General features: G+C 37.4%; 1 protein-coding gene across 1 annotated transcript in view; it reads right to left on the bottom strand.

Annotated features, from left to right (window-relative positions):
- Nucleotides 1-21,938, bottom strand: part of kcnd2 (potassium voltage-gated channel, Shal-related subfamily, member 2) — a 490,642-nt gene that overhangs the window by 33,440 nt on the left and 435,264 nt on the right. The window contains exon 3 of the mRNA XM_060839335.1: nt 5,241-5,403. Coding sequence (XP_060695318.1) covers nt 5,241-5,403 — 163 coding nt within the window. The remainder of the gene's footprint in view (nt 1-5,240; nt 5,404-21,938) is intronic.

Here is a 21,938-nt window from a genome sequence, read left to right on the forward strand (position 1 = left end):
GTGCAGTAACGAGACCTGCACACAGTATTCCAGCTGTAGCCTAGCCAAAGTTCTGTACCGTATCAGAAAAATCTCCCTGCTCTTTAACCTATCTTCTTCAAAGTTCACAATACTTAATGTTTGTATCACCTGTACATGTTGAAATTGTGCCAAATACATTGAAGTCTAACTCATTACACCGGCTCTGGAAAATGCAACTAAATGTTTTCCACCAATCCAAAAAGTAATTGTTCACCATTATTCTGTCTTCTGTCATTCAGCCAACTTTGTATCCATACTACCAGTTTCACTTTTATTCATAAACTTCAGCTTTGCTAACAAACCTGTTTATGACATGTTAGCAAGTGCCTTTGGGAAATCCAATCACATGATCCTCATCAAACTCCTTTCATCTCATCAAAAACCCCCAAGCAAGTTAGTAATTATTTCAGTATTTCTTTGTCCAGATATACTCATCTATTAGATTTGCTCATTTCATCTCTAATAAATGAAACTGTCTATGCATTTGCTGGTCTCTCACAGGCTGGACAAACCATCCTTATTCAAATCATGATATTATATTTAATTATTCAGGGCAAAATGATTACTTGTAAAAATGCTCAGAAATGTTCTCAGGAGTCTTGCGTCATGAGCCTGAGGGGTACTTTGTGGACATGCCTGCAGGTTCAAGAATTGAGACCCACCATTCTCATGTGTTACAATCTCTGGGGAGGAGCATTAAACTAAAATAATGATATTTACCAAATCCCAAATGAAGAAACTACCAATAAGATTTCACTTTTTGTAATTACAACTAATGCCAATTAAACATGAATTAAAATGCAAAAGTAATTTGAAATACAAAGAAAATGTTCATTTTAATTGATTGATACAATAGAAATATGACTTTGGGTACTACAGGTAACTGCATGACTTACCACTCATATGCGACACCATGCGCAGTTGCAAAGTTCTGCAATTTGGCTATAGTACGTAGAACTTCTTACTGAACCACTCAATAGTCCTGCCTTTGAGTCTTATTCATTGGCGGCCATATTCCTTCTAAGGTCTCACGTATGGTTATCACTAGCAAGGTTCACATCTATAAGTTCTGTTTCACTCAGGCCACGGCAGTTCTAATGGTAAAGTTTTCCACAATTTCTTTTCAACTGACCAATCAACAATATTCAGTTCACAATCTAGCCCTTTGATACCAATTCAGTGTTTTTCCTCATGCCTGAGGCATTCACATGACTTTTAGAATTCAGTCCTTTTCAACTCTGTTGTATTTAGCTTCCCCAACGGTTTATGGAAAGCAATTTTTTCTAGAGGGAATCCAGTTTGCTCTTTGACACACTATGATTTTATTATTATGTCCTGCCGCAGTATTTGTTTATGCATCTGTGTGCTGATTGCTTTCCACCTCCAGCTCTTCCTTCTACCTTCAGATTTCTTTCCTCCTTGCAGTTTTCCTTAATGCATTCCAGCCTATGTTCTTAACTTCCTTCCTGTTGGCACTGATTCTAGGGGCGTCAGATCACTTGGATTAAAATTTTTTATTATCCAAGAAAATTACAACTGATCCCTTTACATTTGATGCAAACTCTTGAAAGTCATTTCCAAACATTCTTAAAAGCAATTCAATTTTAAATTCATTTTAGAGAAATTACAAATTACAAGTTTTATTTCTGGGTCAAATATTCTAACAAATACCGAACTGAGAAGGCGCTGCGTTGTTAGAAGTGCTGTCTTTCATTAAAAGAAGGCCCAACCTAATAGATTTCATAACGTTACTCTGAACATCAGTGGAGGAGTTATCCCTCGTACCCTTGCTAATATTTATTTCTGAATCAATATTACTGAAATGGCATTAGATGATTGTCATGTTGCTGTTTGTGGGAGACTGCAAAGTTGTTCCCCTTTCATAATGGGATTTCAAAGCAACTTGCATCTAAGTGACTAATGTAGCAAAATCTTACAACTAGCACTATACAGACCCAATTTTTTTTTTAATTGGGTCGGTTTTCTTGTCTTTTCCTGATAACAAAAAAGCCTCTGATTTCTTTGATAAGCCATACTTATCCAGGTCCTTTTAACAAGGACTTTGGAGGAGCAAGCTCACTCCTCCCAGCTCCACATTTAGGTAAGGTAGTTACTTCTTTGTTCACTGACATTGAGTAGGACTGATTGCCCTGAGTGCCATCTCCTATGGTGTTAGTTTATTCACAGTAAATGTATGTTGTGGATGGGACATCAGACAAGTGTATGGTACCTGCAAACTATTCCAGTCTTAAATCTTCTGACATCTTGGCATTCCTTTAGCTGCCTGGAGCTGAGATTGTTAAATTTTCTCCCTAAGTTTCTCTGCCTTTCTAACTTTCTTTCCTCATTTAAGATGTTCTTTCAAACCAACATCTGTGGCAAGTCTTGTTTTACCCTATATAGCTCAGTGGTGAATGTTGTTTGATGATGCTTCTGTGAAACAGCTTGGGATGTTTTAAATTAGTAAAGATTTTATATCGATGTAAACTGTTGTTGTGCAATTAAAACAGAAAGTGCTGGAGAACCTCAACAGGTTGGGCAGCATTTGTAGAAGGAGAAACAGATTTAACATTTTCATGTGACTCTTCTTCAGAACTGAGAGGAGCTGGAAAATGATTGTTTTCTGCTGTTAACAGAGGAGAGGAGGAGCAAATGGAATGGACTGTGAGAGTGCCCAGAGCAAAAGGCAAATGGTAGCTAATGATGGCAAAGGAGACATAGAGCTGTAAAATGGGTGTACATTAGGATATGAAAAGGAGATAATGGGTCAATGTTGCTGAAAGTAAGTCAACACGATACGTTTGTGTTTGTGAGACTTTGTACAGAGAGTGAAAAAAGCACAGAGACATGGTCTGAAGTTGTGAAATTCTGAAAGCATTGAGTCCTAAAGGCTGCAAAGCACCTAAGCAGAAAGGTTGGGGTAATTCCTAAAGATAGAGCAGAGGTGTTCCAAGGCTATCACCCAGTATGTGTTTGGTCTTGTCAATGAATACATGACCGCATTGTGAACAGTAAATGCAGTAAACTAGATTGAAAGAAATACAAGTAAAATACTGCTTTATCTTGAGGCCTTGGACGGTGAGTAGGACTCAAGTCATAGTGTCATAGAGATGCACAGCATGGAAACAGACCCTTCGGTCCAACTCGTCCATGCCAACCAAATATCCCACCTTAACTAGTTCCATTTGTCAGCACTTGATCCTTTTCCCTCCAAACCCTTACTATTCATATACCCATCTAGGTGCCTTTTAAATGTTGGAATTGTACCAGCCTCCACCACTTCCTCTGGCAGCTCATTCCATACATGCACCACCCTCTGCATGAAAAAGTTGCCTCTTAGGTCCCTTTTGAATTTTTCCCCTCTCACCCTAAACCTATGACCTCTAGTTCTGGACTCCCCCACCTAATGGAAAAGATCTCATCTATTTATCCGATCCATACCCTCTAAAAGGTCAACCCTCAGCCTCCGACTTCCATGGAAAACAGCCTAGCTTATTCAGTCTCTGCCTATAGTGCAAATTCTCCAACCCTGGCAACATCCTTATAAATCTTTTCTGAACCCTTTCAAGTTTCACAACATCCTTCCAATAAGAAGACCAAAATTACACACAATATTCCAAAAGTGGCCTAACCAATGTCCTGTACAGCTACAACATGACCCACCTCCTATATACTCAATGCTCTGACTAATAAAAGGAAGCATACCAAACGCCTTCTTCACTATCCTATCTACCTGCAACTCTGCTGTCAAGGAACTATGAACCTGTACTCCAAGGTCTCTTTGTTCAACAACACTCCCTAGGACCTTACCATTAAGTGTATAAGTCCTTCTCTGATTTGCCTTTCCAAAATGCAGCACCTCACATTCATCTACATTAAACTCCGTCTGCCACTCTGCCCATTGGCCCATCTGACCAAGATTCTGATGTGCTCTGAGATAATCTTCTTCACTGTCCATTACACCTCCAATTTTGGTGGCATCTGCAAACTTACTAACTAAACCTCCTCTGTTCACATCCAAGCCACTTATGTAAATGACAAAAAGCAGTGGACCCAGCACCAATTGTTGTGGTACACCACTGGTCACTGGCCTCCAGTCTGAAAAGCAAACAGGTAGATTGGTAAATATTACACCTTCTGCAATTGAATGAGAACATGCTTTTGGAGAGTGAGGAAATGATGGAATTGCACACAGGGAACAGTCCATGTAGAATACTAACAATGAAGGAGAGGGGGGGATGTGCTAAGCATGGTATCCTGTTGGAAATCATCCTCTGAATGCAATGACTAGTGAGGTGGAATGTGAGGACAAAGGAAGCACTATCATTGTTTTGGGGAGGGGGAGCAGGGAAGGGTTGAGAGCACAAATGCAGAAGATGGGTTGGACACATTTGAGGGTCCTGTCAAGATGGAATCTGTAGTTGAGGTTTCCTCCGGGTGCTCTGGTTTCCTCCAACAGTCCAAAGATGTGCAGGTCAGGTGAATTGGCCGTGCTACATTGGCCACAGTGTTAGGTGCATTAGTCAGGGGTGAATGTAAGGGAATGGGTCTGGGCGGGTTGCTCTTCGGAGGGTCAGTGTGGACTTGTTGGGCTGAAGGGCCTGTTTCCACACTGTAGGGAATCTAACCAAATCTAATATTGGATCTGAAGTCACATGTAGGCCAGACTGGGTAAGAATGACATATTTCCATCCCTGAAGGACATTTGTGAGTCAAATGGGTTTTACAACCCTTGACAATAGTCACATTGCCATCACTAGCTTTTAATTCCAGTTTTCTTTTAACAAATTGGATTTCACTATCTGCGATGGTGGGATTTAAGCTCATGTCCTTATAATAAATATTCAGTGCTATTAGCATTACATCACTGCTTCCCCTTTTATCTTCTCAGGAATAACAGTCTAAAAAGAAATGAAAATATTGAAATTATATTCACAGCCTCCTTTCATTTAGTTAAATGGAGTTATTTCTCTTGTTGATAAACATGTTTCTAGAGATATTGCAATTGCAAGCACAAACTTCTCAACATAATTGAACTCAAAAGAAGAAATGATGAGGCACTTTTGCTGCTAGGAGTTAAGTAGCTTAACAGTTTATAATATCCTCATAAGGAAAGAAATATTCGAGTAAGTAACCAGTACAAACAAGAGTGAGCCTAAACACTTCATATATGTGTGTCAGCTGTTATTCACATGTATTCTGAATAAAAGCACAAATACCTTCTGTGCCTTGCGTTTATCTGCCCGTTGGTTTTGATGGTAGATACGGCTGAAGTTTGAGACAATCACAGGGACAGGTAAGGCAATAACCAACACACCACTCAAAGAGCAGATAGAACCAAAAATCTTCCCAGCAATGGTCTTTGGTACCATGTCACCATACCTGCATCAAACAGAACAAATGATCAGGTTTTAATAAAAAGATTGCTACTAGACTTTCAGAATGATGCTTTTAAATAAGAGGAGTACAGTGGATTGCCACAGTGTAATCAATTTGTATCAGATCAGGGAGACACATTTACAATACAAAAATCAGAATTACAAAAATCAAATTCAATTTCGTTTTTTTGTAAGTCCTTTTCCTAAATTTTGTTTCTATTAAACGATAGAATAGAATCCGTACAACATGGAAGCAGGCCATCTGAATCCAGAATTCCTCTGAAGAACATTACCCTCAAACCGACCCCATCCCTGTACTTCCCATGATTAAACCACATACTCTGACACTGTGGGCAATTTAACATGGCTAATCCACCTAATTTGCTATGAGAGAAAACCCATGCAGAGATGGGGAAAATGTACAAACTCTACATAGGCAGTCACCTGTGGCTGGAATCAAACATGAGTCCCTGGCACTATAAGGCTGCAGTGCTAACCCCTGAGACACTATGCTGCCCTAAAGTACAACCAGCATGTCAAAACATGCACACTAGTGTTCATTTCGATTTTTTAGGAAATGTTAAAGAAAGCTTTGTCAAAATAGAATAACTAATGTGTCACAGCATCATTGAAAAGCAAAAAAAGTATTATTTTATTCAGCACTTTCAACCATTAGGAATTATACTGTACAGAACTGTAATATCCACTCCTTTGATAATTACCACAACTCAAAAATACATCTTATTCAGCTAATGGCCATTAGTGGGACACTTGTTTCAGTATGAGTAAATTGGGAACTTAATATTTCAGGAAACTCAACTTTTAGAAGAGATAGGCAAAATGGAAAAAGTGGTATAATGGTTGGGTGAAAGCCATAAAGAAATGTGATCTTTGAAAAGCATTATGGAGGGAACAGTAATGGGCAGCAAAAATTTAAGAGTAGTTTATTTGGCCGTGAGAGTAATTGCTGTGTCAGGCTAGGTGTAAATAAACCAAGATATCAGAGGTGCATGTCAGAAGGAGTAAGTATGGAAGTAATTTGATGTTATTGCCTGTAATATAAGAAACAAGATGTCGACATGCTGATATTGAAGAATCCAATAGACATTTACTACAATTAGCTATTACGAACAAAGATTATAGTCACAAGCACACCAGAATCCATGCTCAATTAAATTAGATTTAAACTGAACAGCAGCTCTCAGTAGCACGTCATGTTGCAAACAATTTCCTGTAATATGGAGTCTCAGATCATAATCAAGTCACATCTATGATACAATGATGATGCCATGACCATTTCTCTTATGGGCTAAATGTAATTTTTTTTCGGCTAAGTACATTTGGAGGGATTCTTGCCATGAGGCCTAAGTGAGATTTCTTATGATATCTTACCAAACACGTTTCCTCAACTATATCCGCCACCCTCTGATGTTCCTATGTGGAACCTAGTGTGAAACCTTTGACAAGAAAATAGAACACATACACACAGGTGTTCTTAAAAAAAAACCTGATTTGCCTACAACCTAATAAACTTGCCAATCAGATAGACCATTAAGACATAATAACAGAAACCTCAAACACTTCACAATTTTGTTCTATATGAACATTGATAAATTGAAAAGAGAGATCATGATATCATAAATCCTCTGTTTTATCAACCTATAGGAGTGAGAAATTGAGTAGGGGGTTGGGCCTATACTTATGGAGTTTAGAAGAATGGGAGGTGACCTTATTGAAACATACAAGATGCTTAAGGGATTTGACAGGCACATGCAAAAATGTTGTTTCCCCCTATGGGAGAGTCAAGGACCAGAGGACATAATCTCAGCGAAAGAGGTCACCTTTTTAAGACAAAGGTGAGAAGGAGTATCTTCTCTCAGAGGGACTGAATCCATGAATAATATACTGCAGAAAACTGTAAAGGCTGGGTCACTAAATCTATTCAATGTTGAGATAAATAGAATTTAAATCGGAAAGGAAATCAATGATACAGGTAAAAGGCCGGAAATCCGATGAAAAGATCAACCATGATTCCAATGAATGGCAAAGCCATTAATGGGCTGAATGGCCTATTTCTGTTCTTATGTCTTATAATCGTATCCTAAAAACTATAAACTGACAACCTCCACCTTGAAATGTTATCAAGTCATTTTATGAGAAAAGAAACCTCTGTTCTCTGCAAATAAATGAATTTATACTAAATGGGTACCACTAATCCTGTGAATAGTATACCATTTTACACTGGTCTTTAAATAGTGATATATGAATGGTATAGTACATTTTTCTAAGGGGTTATGCATGTCAAACTATAGTCAAACATGTTAATAATCTGACATGTTTGTTGTTTCAGATTATAATGCCACTTTTATTGAAGAGAAGATAAAGTATTGATAACTATTGCAACAGTTTCTGGAAATAACCAGCAAGATCATTATCAAGTACATTAGATTCAACCAATGTTACCTACAACGGCAAAAAATGGACTCCTACACCTTCCAGCAATTCTACAGAATAATTAACCACGTACATGGTTACCTCATAAATAAGGTTTTAGCTCTAGCACTACAGTTTAGCTTTAATTTCCAATTTTATATTTGGTTAACAATCCTAATGTACCACGGAAGAAAAATGATGTTGTGTGAAATGTCTAAATAGACAATATGAATAAATAAAGCCATTGCAATGACTAATAGCTTCCACTGGAGGGTACATGATTTGCATTTTAAAATATCTTTATATGTACTTACATGCATGATTATTGCAAGTCAATCTAACTGAGAAAAGTTTATTACATAATGCAGTATATCCTTTATATACCAGTATATACTTTAACAGCTAACACAATAATCAACCTAAACTCACCATCTCTTTCCAGGCATTTTAATTTAACCTTTTACTAAGGGGTAATGTAAGTTAATGGCCATCAGTCATTCCTATTGGAAATTTCAATATAAAAGACATAAGATTGGAACCAGGTGAAAGTGAGGATTGCAGATGCTGGAGATTAGAGTTGGGAGTGTGGTGCTGGAAACGTAGCACCCGAGGAGCAGATTTGAACTGCAGACATGCACTTCAGCTCCTCCTGACCGGAAAAGATAAAACATATTTGCCGGCTCCAGTTAGGCTAGACAGCAGCTGACATGGAGCAGGATATGCATGGTGGAAGCTTTGCTCATGATGGTCCTAAAATGGCAAGCTGTGTGCATTATTGGATGCAAATTAAAAGTGCCTTGTGTGGCTGAATCGCCTGTAAGGTTGAGAAGGCCAGCCACATCATTGGTGGGAATAGGCTGGAAGGCAGTCAGATGGAAGACTTCAAAATCTCCCACAGATGGGTGGAATTGTCAACTTTGGTAAGCAAGAAACTTGAGCAATACAGGATAAACAGGTCGCTTGACTTGATTTTCTTCTCTGACAATTACAAAGTTTAAAACAGGCAGCCAACCTGCTACCACGTGAACCCATCGAAGCTGAAACTATACCCAATAGTTTAGTAACCTGTTCCGAGAAGAAATAAAAGTTATTTGAACTACTGTACATAGATCCTTATAATCTGCAATTTGTTTAGGGTTACCTATTAAAAATTGAATTGAGTATTGGAAGGCCAAATCTAGATACTTAAAGCGGATTTCTGACAAAATATTAAAAACTAATTAAGACAATGCCTGCTCATAATTTCAGCTTTCTGCTCTTTGATTTTTAAAAAAATTGGTTTCAATTCCTAACATAAGCCCCGTGATGAGTGCACAGCTAGGTGGCTTATTCTGGGGCTGGAAGAAAAATGTCACATTCTCTGCGCAGTTTTTTTTTGAAGTGGAGAGAAGGCTCCAATCAGAGGGTTAGCCGTTGTTTTGTTGCAGCAACAACATTTCTGAAGCAAAAATCTGCAAATGGAATGCATTTTACAAACTGTCTAAGGCACTGTTAGATGATATTTTGAATACTTCTTTAACCTTATGGTATAGAAAGATTAAAGTAATGAAAACTCAAATTTCAGACCACTAAGAAGATACATCAATAATTAACAAAATAAACTGCTGTACCACTTCTAATATTAAAACCTGACTATGTAATAGAAATACAAATGTTCCATTTGGTGATGAAAATATGAGACATGAACTATTTCAAAGTTATTTTCCATTTACTTAGAATGTTATGGCCCAGATTTTGCAACTGTCATGTCAATGAGACTGTTTGTATTCAACATCAGTACAATTGTTACAAATGACAGCAATGTCTGGCACTGTACATGTGCAAACAAAATAGGAAATTCATTAGTCTCTGACAGTGAGGCACTGTTGCTTCACAGCGTGCACAGTTAATACTCCACAGAAGAAAATCCTCAGCAGTCATTTGAACTCAGGTGAACTTCCCTCTTACAATTTAGTTACCACTATAAAAACCAAAATGTTATACCTCATTAAATGGCATTTGACTTGGTTGTCAATGGAATACTAAGCAGCTTCTGCAGCTGAACAATGATTTTGGCATTGACAAGTGATTTCATAATTATGGAATATCAAAGTTCTACATTATGATACAATGTCCCTTGACTTATAATATAAATTTTTATTTGCCAGCTTCTAACATTTTCCCAAGTGCACTTTTCAATCGTTATTTCCGGTAAAATGTTCAACAAATAATAAAAGGTGTGTGTTATTTCTTGGTTTGCTGTTGTTATTAGTAATTTAGCTTCTTTAATGACCTGTTGCTGGATGTGTAAACATCCCTTAATCTTGACATCACAATTAAACAAAATGGTAAAATCCATATCAGAAATATCTCTATATATCCAGATCAATTGTAAGTTCTGTCATTTGGCTGCTGACTACAAAATCTGGGCCAATAGTTATGCATGTAAAACTAACGATGTAGTGTAGAACCAGATTTTGCGCAAGGTCTTGTCACACTGAAAATTTGATATAACTCTCTCCACTATAACTATATGTGTCTTATACTACTGGAACTAAGAGATATTAATTTCTGAAATAAAAACAGAAATTGCTAGAAAATCTCAACCTGCCTGGTAGCATCTGTTTAGCGAAATCAGAGTTAACATTTCGAGTTAAGGGTCACTGGACCTGAAACATTAACTCTGATTTCTCTCCACAAATGTTGCCAGAGCTGCTGAGATTTTCCTCATCCACAGTTCTTTGGCCAATTTCTGTTAGCTTCAGAATATAAAATCAAAATGTGTTGCATTATGTATAAAATAATACTGAATGTCATAATTCTAAGCTATGTGCATAATACTCATTTGAAGATTATCAACAGTATGTTAATATCATATAAACTGCATAACGTTATATTAATTTTTAATATGTTTGATTAATTTATTTCTATATATTTTTGTTTTTCATAGTCCTGCAGCTATCAATAAATAACTGAAAACTTTTCTGTGTTTCCAACAGTCATCGAGGAATTCGTAATTTCTGCTAGGGTGCTGAGATTTTCTATTACTCTTAATAACTATCACTTTTCACTGAATTTTGTGGAAATTAATTCTTTTGTGTAAAGCAATCAATGTCATGCATGTATATTTAACATTACCAAGAAAATACATTTTTGCTACTGCATGCGTGATAGGTTGTTTTAAAATTTTCTGGTTTAAATATTCTAAAGCTGCCGTTCAGATTAATAAGAATAAGATACACGGAACACTCAAAATTCAGTTGGTTATTAGAAGGACGAATTAGAATTTTAGGCCTTTGAGGGCTTCTACTTTTTTTTTATGTTTTATACTTGCCTCAAGCAATTGCAAATGTGTCCCAGGTCAACCATAATTCTAAACATAACAGATATCAATGTTCCCATGGAATACTGCAGAAGCACATTACAAATAAACAAACAAGTCATAATCGAAAAATAAAAGTAAACTGAAAAATTAACAACAGCAGTTGTTTCTTCTAATTAGCATGTTTCTATGAAGTTTCATAGCAATAAGCGTTTTTTTCAGCAATTACTGCCACATCCCTGATGAGATTACTCACGGATAATTTCAAGTCTAGAGCACAGTTGTGTCATTAAACTGCTAATTTTGCCTTTATCCAGATTTGCCTCTTTAACAGCAGTCACATACATCTTTAAAGTGCTCACATGAATCACAGGGCAGTTGTTAGCTCGAGGGTATTTGATCAGGCAGGAAGGTATAGAATAGAGATCTCATTGCTTTCTCAATTCTTCTGATCAAGCTCCAGTAGGGAAGGATGGAAGGAGGTCTTCCTGTCTGAAGACCAACTGCGGCCTTAACAGCCCACTTCACCCCTGGCATCCCTATCTCATCCAGAACTGCATTGATCCTTGCTGGAGATCCCCGTGAAGTACTGCTCCCAGTAAAACAGGGCTTGGTGCTATTCAACAAGACGCCCAATGCTGCCTCAGTAAGTTCATGTTGCTCTGAAGTAATATAGGGCTCCTAAAAAATATTCATTGTGGGTTTGCAGCTAATGGATATGAACAATACTTTGAACACAAAATCCCGCCCAATGATTCTGAGTTATGGCGTATACATACATCGGTCATACAACAAGTCTGATTCACCACTAACTGAAATACATAGCCATACTCACTATGTTATAAGTAATCCCTCAGCAATTGACTTCAGTAGAAACTGCAAGAGTTAGTAGCATTAGGCTAATACAGATGCTTGTCGTTATAAATATGAGAGGTGAGAACTCTATAACTAGGCAGTATGCTGAACAGGAAAGTTGCGTTGGGTGTAGTAACTATAATGGAAATTCGAACAGTTTTGACAAAATGTTTCAAAAAGTTCATAAATAAGTAATAAACAAAGATGAGAAGATTTGCAGTTCAGGTTGAGATTCTGGATGTAGGAAGGACATCGCTTTGACTGGGACAACACATCCATCCTAGGACAAGCCAAACAGAAACATGCACAAGAATTCCGAGAAGCATGGCATTTCAACTGGAACTCTATCAACAAACACATTGAGTTAGACCCCATCTACCACCCCCTGAGAAAAAGAACAGGAAATGGCATCACCAACCCAAAGAAACCCAAACATATAAATAGAAAGCAGGAATTATCAGCAATGCTTTACCTGGAGGCCCACTGAAGATGTTACCTAGTAGGGTGACAAAATGTCTGGAAATGAACTTTCCTGCTCAGCGAGCAAACCTACATCCAATAAACAAAGAATCCAATGAATCAGGTTGTAAGTTTGCTCACTGAGCTGGTAGATTTGTTCTCAGACGTTTTCTCACCATGCTAGATAACATCATGTGGGTGATACCATTTCTGAAAATGATATCACCCACCACAACAGACCAAGACACACAAAGAGAAAGTGGGACAGAACACCAGCGCTTCAACGGAGGATCTCTGATGATGCTACCAAGCATGGTGACGAAACGTCTGAGAACAGATCTACTAACTCAGCAAGCAAACTTACAACCTTAACCTGAGCTACACATGTCAAAAATTGCAATCTAATGAATAATTCACAGAAAATCCTTCACCCAGAGAATGATCAGAAGTAGACTTGCTAAGGCATAGCTGAGGCATACAGCATAGCTGCCTTTAAGGGGAAGCTAGATAATTATATGAAGGACAAGGGAATAAGAAGCTGCTTTAAATTTCTACTAAATTAAGTATAATGAAGGAGCTGGAGCATTAATATTGGGGCAGACCAATTGGGCTGAATGGTCTATTTCTGGGTTATAATGTTTATAGAATTCCAAGAATGCACTCAAGGAGTATCCATCATTTAGTTTCATCTTATTTTTCCTCTTTCCCCTCACACACCAAAACAAACCAATTCCAACATTCAACTCCTGCCTGTAACTCCCACTGGCTCTAAGTGGGCAACTAATGGCATTTGGGAGTTGAAATTGCTGGGTCTCAGACTGAGATCAGAAGGGGTTGCTATCTGCTTTAACTCCAACCTGGCTGAGCACTGTCTAATATTAAAATCAGATCTTTGCCTCTATTTTGACATTAATTCAGCAAGGAAAATACTCTCTGGATAGAAAAGAACTCAATGATTCACACCATTTTCAAATTGAGACGCTATTACTTAAAATCTGCTGGTCAATTTCAATTTCCAATAGTTTAGTCAGTTCGTACTATTCATGGTGTGTGGATGGATAGTACTTTAATACACAATGACTCCTGCAAGACTGATTACTAATAGCTCCCTGGAGCAAATAGCTTTGATTTACCAGACACACGCAAGGATAATGGATCATTGGCCCAGAACCTCTGCATCATTTTTGGCACAGGAACAGCTAAAGAGCCCCATTGCATCATTTCTTTTCACATGACATTTTTACATGTTACATCCTTTTGATTTTTGCATGAACATCATCATAAATGTCTTCAAGCAACTGAAAAATATTTGATTTTCATCTGCTGAAGCCTCTCTTACCTAACATCAGAGAATGCAACTACTCTGCATTCATGGCAAATTCTGAATGAATGGTCAAAATATTATCGGCAGAGTGACCCAAATTACTGTGATTGAGGCTTCTGGAGTTGGACTGCAGTTTTTATTGCAATTTGTTCTGGAAATATTTTGAGGTCCACAATAACTAAAGTTACAATCTCAAGAATTCAGAAGCACTAAATCCTTGGAAAAGGCCTTGAAAAGAGTATACCAGTAGTTCCTAGACTGTGGTTTATGATTTTAGTGCTTTGAGCCATAACAGCAGAGATGAGGCTTCGACTGAGTTTTGACAGATTCCAGGACCATTAAATGTCTATGTTATTAATTCTATAGGATGGTGCAACATAACTGTAAAGGGTGGTCCTGGAAAAGCACAGCAGGTCAGGCAGCATCCGAGGTGCAGAAGAGTCGACGTTTTGGGCACCTGCCTCAGGTTGAAGCGTCCTGAGGGTGATGCCCAAAATGTTGATTCTCCTGCTCCTCGGATGCTGCCTGACCTGCTGTGCTTTTCCAGCACCACCCTTTTTTGACTCTGACTCTTCAGCATCTGCAGTGCTCACTCTCTCCTGGTGCAACATAGTTGTCTGTTCTTAACAACCAACTGCTGCACTCTGTAAACAGGTGGGTATTCACATTTTTGAGCAGTGTTAACTGTTGTGGTTGGTCAACAACTCTCCCATCACATTAAATTGGGGTCACATTTGGAAAAGTTTGGGAAGTACTTCATTTCACTCTTTTTTTCTGGATAATATTAGAAGTGGAGCAGCAGAAGCAATAGATTCTGAGAGTGAGGCACATTGATAGATTTACATCATTTTACTGTTGACTATAGAAATGGTGTTGCACTTGCACTTATTTTCAGTAGGTTTTCATGATCTGGCACTGGGAAATGAGCCTCACAAGAAATTTGGCTCTAAGTTGCCATTTGGTAAGATCTGGAGTAGGAGCCAATTTAAATTTTAACATAAATGGAAACAAAAGAAAAACTGTGGTTTGTCGCCCATCACAAGAACTTCATCAATTTCCAGCATGATAAATTCAGATTAAATTCTGTATAAATCTAGCATTAACACAAGCCTCAATAAACTTATCTAAAATAGATATTGTTAACCCATATAAATCATTTAAATTGCAGCACCAAGTACTTGTCTTGCTTTAGCTCAAAATATGGTTAATGTTCCTTTTTATAATAGAAAGAAAGCAGAGTAGGAAAAGCACAGGCATCATGTAACAAATTAATTTATAGAATTATAAAATGTTAATTATGGTAGCAGGAAATTAGCAATGCAGAGAGGGCCACTGCACTTCAAACAACTTAGACACTCTAATGCTATTACGCTAGGTCGCACAGTTGGATCATGTAAATTTATACGTTATTTATATAAATTTGACTGTGAATTTCTTATTGTGAAAGCATTAAATATTATTCAAGGCATTTTAACCAAAACCTTCAGGTTTAAGCTGAAATTATATTTTAATTGTAATGCTCATACTGAGTTTCATGTTTTAATATCTTTGAGTTTGGCAATTAGCACTCAAGATATTTTGGAAATTTATTTAGTATAGATTTTAAGAGATGTCTCTTTTGTTCTCAGCCGTATTTTGATAGCACAGAGAATGTGGATCTATTTAGAAATAAAGATTCAATCTTTTGTCTACGCATTATTTAAAATTAGTCCTCCACCAGAAAAGCAAATGATTGAGATGTAAACAACCTTTTAAACAAACAATATATTTATGATTATGTATTGATTCACATTGCTATCCTTATCAGCAGTGCTATGACTAAGCTTTGACAAATATAATCTTACTTCAAGGGTCTACTATTACATGGAGAAAGGAATGTTCTTAAAGACTTCTAAAAACTATTAGAATGTTTTAAAAACAGAAATTTTATCACTTGCACGCATTTAAAATAAACTTAGAAGCGTTGATGATTAAATAGAACACATTTCTATTTTTAAGTCTCTTTCCTTTGGTTTGTTTTTGGATTAAACTGCTAGTGTTGCTGAGATCATCAGATCCTGTCTTGGAAGAGTTACTCAGACTGACAGCATGAAGAAACTGAATTAACAGCAGTAGATGCAATTATTAACCCAGGGAGCTTCAACAATCTGGTTGTGGGTGTTAGTTCAGCTGCTCAATCATATTGCTGGGATAAATAACGGTGCCCAGCAAGGTTCTCTGCTGATGTCAGCAGCATAGTGGTTGGGTCATGAATATGTAAAAGGCAACATAAATAGAACAACCCCGCCCCTGATGTTTTATTTACTTTCTTCTTTTGGGCAATTTGGAAAATAATACAAATGCATGGCATGTTGACAGAGGAGATTATTAGAAAGTTCAGTTCCATGCAAATGAACACTTTCCTTTTCAATAAGCTGGTGGACCTTTTGTGAAGTTTTGAGAATGTTATCTGTTTTTTAAATTTCTATTATTTGCAGCTTTATCTGAGTTTTTGAACATGTGCACATGGTCAGAGAAAAGCTTTGCATTTTCTTTGGAATGGAGAGAATTAGAATTTAGCTCTTCAGGATAAATGTGTATCAGAAAAGGAAATGGGAAACTGGAAGAACAACAAATAATATATTGTTTTGGATGTAGGCTTGCTCACTGAGCTGGAAGGTTCATTTGCAGATGTTTCATCACCATACTAGGTAACATTTCCTGTGGCGACGTCATTTCCTATGGTGATGTCATTTCATGTTCTTTTTCTCAGGGGTGGTAAATCGGGTCCAAGTCAATATGTTTGTTGATAGAGTTCTGGTTGGAATGCCATGCTTCGAGGAATTCTCGTGCATGTCTCTGTTTGGCTTGTCCTAGGATGGATGTGTTGTCCCAGTCGATGTGGTGTCCTTCCTCATCTGTATGTAAGGATACTAGTGAGAGAGGGTCATGTCGTTTTGTGGCTAGTTGATGTTCATGTATTCTTGTGGCTAGTTTTCTGCCTGTTTTTACAATGACATCACCACAGGAAATAACATCACCAACCCAAAGAAACCCAAATATATAAACAGAAAGCAGGAATAATCAGCAGTGCTTCGTCCAGAGGCTCACTGAATATGTTACATATGTTTCATATAATGATGACATGTCTGAAAATAAACCTTCCAGCTCAGCGAGCAAACCTACATCCAGAACCTCAACCTGAGCGACAAATCTTCTCAAAATTCACTAGTATATTGTTTCTATGAAAATGGATTGTGCTCTTCTTAGTCAGGCCAAATGCATCTACAGTACAACCTTGATTATCCGAATGAGATGGGCGGGGAGTGTTCTGTTAGGATAATTGATTGTTCGGATAATTAATCTGATCGCAAATAAGCGGTAATTTATGAGTGCAGGTTATTCAAACATCGCTTGGTTATCCTGCAATGCAGCTGCAAATGTGTTGCTGGTCAAAGCACAGCAGGCCAGGCAGCATCTCAGGAATAGAGAATTCGACGTTTCGAGCATAAGCCCTTCATCAGGAATGCATTATCCTGCAATGCATGCCATAATGCTGTTTAACTGATAACTGAATGCTGAGTTGCCTAATGCTGTTTTTATGGGATCTTGTGATCTTGGTCGAATAATCCGAAATTTGGATAATTGATGTTCGGATAATCAACGTTGTACTGTATTTGCAAATTTATTATGATCAGAATTATATACCAAACTACTTAGCTGTCTTTTCAACAGAACTTGATGTTTAACTTGTTATCTATGTCAAAACCAATCAGGCCGGAACATCGTAATGGCAGTTAAAAATAAATCTGATGGCTATATAAAAAAAAATCATTGCAGTTCAGATCAGACTTCAGATAGGAGTATAGAAATCATACTAATTTCATGCTAGAATAAATAATTTTAATGAAATTGAGTGAATAAATGATATGACCTGAGGACTAACTCAAAAGTTAATTTCTTTACATGACAACATCAAAGAGAAACCAGTCTAAGCATAAAGACTGAAATATATTCTGTCCTTTGTTCCTTGACAGCATCATGTACAACACATAGATTATCACCACAGAACACTGGAAACAAGATGAAAGATGATCAGTTTAGCCCCACTTAGATTGATAGTTGTTGTTTCTTTTCACATTGCTCCAGGTACCACTTCTGATTACTTTCATTGGTCTTTTTTTTAAAATATAGAAGCATTTTAGAAATTGACTAAAAAAACAAACCTCAGCAAAATGGCACATCCATGTGTAGGAATATAGAGCATTAATGTAAGTGGTGGAATTGGCAGAATATTTAAAGGTTCCATGATTAGTATTTTATCCCTCTTTGATAATAGTTGTTATAAGGTAGAAACTTCATCAATAAATTGCAGAATAGTTCTGAAAATGTTATCATAAAGAAGAACATTTCTGAAATCTGCATCTACCCCAATCTGAATAAGGAACCATATGGACCTAAAGAGGCAGAATTATAAGATTATGCACAGAATGTTAATTCCACACATTGGGCTGAATCTTACTGTTCCCTGCTGAGCATGTTTTTAGGGACATGGGTGTAGAGGGCACTTAAACAATTACAGATGACCTTCCTGCTGCCTTCTCACCTACCCTTGATGTGGTCTCCATAATATAATAGGCAGTCAATTAAATCAGCAGTTCATCCTCCATTTAAAAAAGATAGTGGCATTTTAGCAGGTTAATATGTTTATTAACTTGAATGAAATGCAATCCAAGCCAGAAAACAGTTGGTGTGGGCAGCCAGGTGAGAATTAGAAGGCTGCATTCTTGAAGAGCTTTCTTGAAGAGATGAGAAGGAAGGGGGATTACATCTTTGGAGAAATGCCAAAGGATACAGCTCCTGGGATCTTACCTTCTTTGTTCCTTCCAGGGTGATCTTAACAACCCAAGAAATACATTCCCCTTGCCCACTTGCCCAGGGTCTGAATTCTTTACTGCCTTAAGAGTTACCCTAGGTTTAGATGCATTGCTTTTCTTCTTGGAGCTTCTTTGCAGTCCCAGCAGCACCCACTACTGAGTTGTGATGTTGCTGGGACTTCTAGTGTTGCTGTTCAGTCAGATTAGCCAGTAGCTTGAGAATAGGATCCCCCCACAATATGAGCAGTGGAGGTCTGAGTATTACCTACTTCTGGTATCCCTTCACACCTTATTGTGTGGGACCAGCTTGTTGAGTGATCATCATTACTGTCTTTGCATTATTAGGTCACTTGTCTAATATTAAGTTTTGGTCAAGTGATGATTTTCTCTAATTCAGCATTGGAAAGCTCAAAAATAACAATTATATCCCCAACTCCCTGTATCAGGCTGAACTAGTGTTTCTAAAATTAGTTTCCAGAGCCACTGAACTAGAATTTCTGAATCCTGTATAATTCTGATGGTTTTTGAACCCATGTTCTCTCCATCAAGGTCACCCAGTCTCAAAGATATGAAGATCTCTTCTGAATCCACCTGCCTCATTTATGCCTTTGCCGTGCTATGCCGAAATCTTCCAATGCTGTCACAATCATCACTTCTTATAGTCTAGGTTCTGTAAATTTTAGTTCAGCAGAAACTGTTATCTTTCACAGCACCAAGTGCTGCCATCCAATCCATTACTCCTAAACCTGCTGACTTACTTCCTCCTTTAAGGCAACCCTTAAAACCCATCACTTCAACCAGGATTTAGGTAGCTTTTGGTTTAGCTTGGCTTCTGATGACACTTCTGTTTTTCAACATTAAAGTGCTATGTAAGTAGTCACCTCAAATCATGAAGTAGTAATGTTGTTGTGATCACGTGATCCCTACAAAACAAAGAATGGAAACGCCCCATTTTTCTGGAAAGAGTAAGATGATCTGCTGATAATATCTATGATTTGTTCTAAAACATCAAGATTAGAGTAGTGCTGGAAAAGCACGGTAGGTCAGGCAGCATCCGAGGAGCAGGAAAACCTACGTTTTGGGCAAATGCACTTCATCAGGATTGGGGCCTCATTCCTGATGAAGTGCATTTGCCTGAAACGTGGATTTTCCTGCTCCTCAGATGCTGCTTGACCTGCTGTGCTTTTCCAGCACTACTCTAATTGTGACTCTAATCTCCAGCATCTGCAGTACCCACTTTCGCCTACTTGTTCTAAAATGTGCCAAAAATATTGACACCCTCCCCTTCTTGGAATTTGCTGCTACTTTCTCAGCTTTAACACAGAAATCTGACAAGCCATAAGAGACTATTCCTCCCACAAACTTTTGTTAATTGGTACAACAGTCTGTTAAATTTTCAATTAACTCGATTAGCAATTAGATAATTAACTCACTATTACATGGTTAAGTATCACTATTCTGTTGTTATTCAAATAAGTTGCATTAATTTGTAAAGTACAAAGGTTCTAGATATTCTTCTTAAAGAACACATTGAAACATTACAAATTTAGTTCATAGTGTAACCAAGACTTTCCAAGCCATATTAGCACATGGTCACAGTCATGGGTGCAGTTTTATTGCAGGGACAATTCTACCAATATTTGTATTAATATACTCAGCTGCAGCTGATTTACACTAAATACTTGCAATTATATTAAGTATGTACCTTGTAAACAATATATTTGACTTTTGATGATATGTAGCTCTCAAAACCCTTGAGTTTTCCTTGATTTGGTTCTGAAAATTAAAGCTTCCCTATAAAGGGTTAGTCATTTCAGTTGAAACTGCTGCACAGCTGCAGATTTAGGCAATTCAAGACAAACAGCTTGTTAAAGAATCAATATGAAGAGAAGATACATCTAAACACACATCAAAATATAATATGATGTCTTCCATGAATCATTTAAGCACCAAAGCTTTGAAGCTGTGTTACATGGAGTTCATAGATTCAAACCTCAGCTAAACAGAAATCAAATTCTCTCGAAAATATAGTGCAAGTGAATGAGTTCATAAGTCTGAAAATGTTTGGGGCTTTTCTATGCTGCTCTGCATATTTCCAAAAGCAACTCCCCCTTTCTGCTGTATTCAGAGTTTCTCCTGAACTTTTCTGAAGTCATGGTGACAGCACAGAAGTCTAGCTAAGGAAATTCAGTTACCCATGTGTAATGGTGACATTTTGTTGTACAGTTCTTTCATTAAATGAACATTTGATCAAAATATGTTTATAACCTCCACTAAATCACATATTGTCCTTAAAACTCCTAAACATTTTTAGATGCTCAACATTAATAAACTTCATCAGTACAAACAATATATAAAAATGAAGAATTTAAATGCGCAGAGAATATACAAAAAGAACTTCATTTGCACAAGTGCTAATAATTGTTTGAAGATGGTTAAAATAACAGAGAAATGGGCCATTTTGCTCTAATGTATTGATGCTACACTCCTTACTTCATTTAACCCTATCTGCTGGTTGTTCAGTTCCTTTCTCCTTCACATCTGACACACCTCAACCTGTTACTGTAATAAAACTAGTTGCACATTCTAACCATTCTCTGGATAAAGTGGCTTCACCTAAATTCTTTAGTGGATTTATTTCTGGCAAACCTATACTTATGATGTTTCACTTCAGATTTCCCTCCAGTGAAAGCACGTTCCCTGTATATCTTATCAACCCCCCTCACTGTTTTAAAGATTCAATCAGGTAATCATTTGGCCTCCACCTTTCTAATCATTATTTTGTTTACATTTTGTTGCATATCATCACTTGTAGCATTGTTTTAACAAAATTGTTGCTTTACAAGCATTTTGTTCTCTCTACTCACCATACTTCATAAACCAAAATAAATACAGCAGCAAACGTTTCAGTCAATACTCACTTCTTCTCCAATTAGAGCTAGGATTTGTGAAACAGCAAATCTTTGCCTTTAATCCTATTTTGCTTCTTTTGCAAAACAAAATTCTCTCTGTGAATTCAGTGTCTTCCTTTCTGTCCATACAGTGATCAATGACAGACTTCTCTCTGCTGCAGAAGATGGAATGCACAACTGAAGACTGTAAGAACTAACAAGGCAATGAAAATGTTGGCCATTATCAGAATACCTACTGGTGATGTTGTGGCCAACAGCCAGGCTGAACAATTGAAAATGCTGGTATGATCATACCTAATCCTCCTCCTCACAACAGACCTCCTCCTCATTTCATGATCTCTTCGGTCGTAAGAGCTGCAGATGTTGTAAGAATTCACCTCTAATTTCACACTCTTCTAT

Source organism: Hemiscyllium ocellatum, chromosome 19 (assembly GCF_020745735.1).
Source record: "Hemiscyllium ocellatum isolate sHemOce1 chromosome 19, sHemOce1.pat.X.cur, whole genome shotgun sequence".
NCBI classification, from domain to species: Eukaryota; Metazoa; Chordata; class Chondrichthyes; order Orectolobiformes; family Hemiscylliidae; genus Hemiscyllium; species Hemiscyllium ocellatum.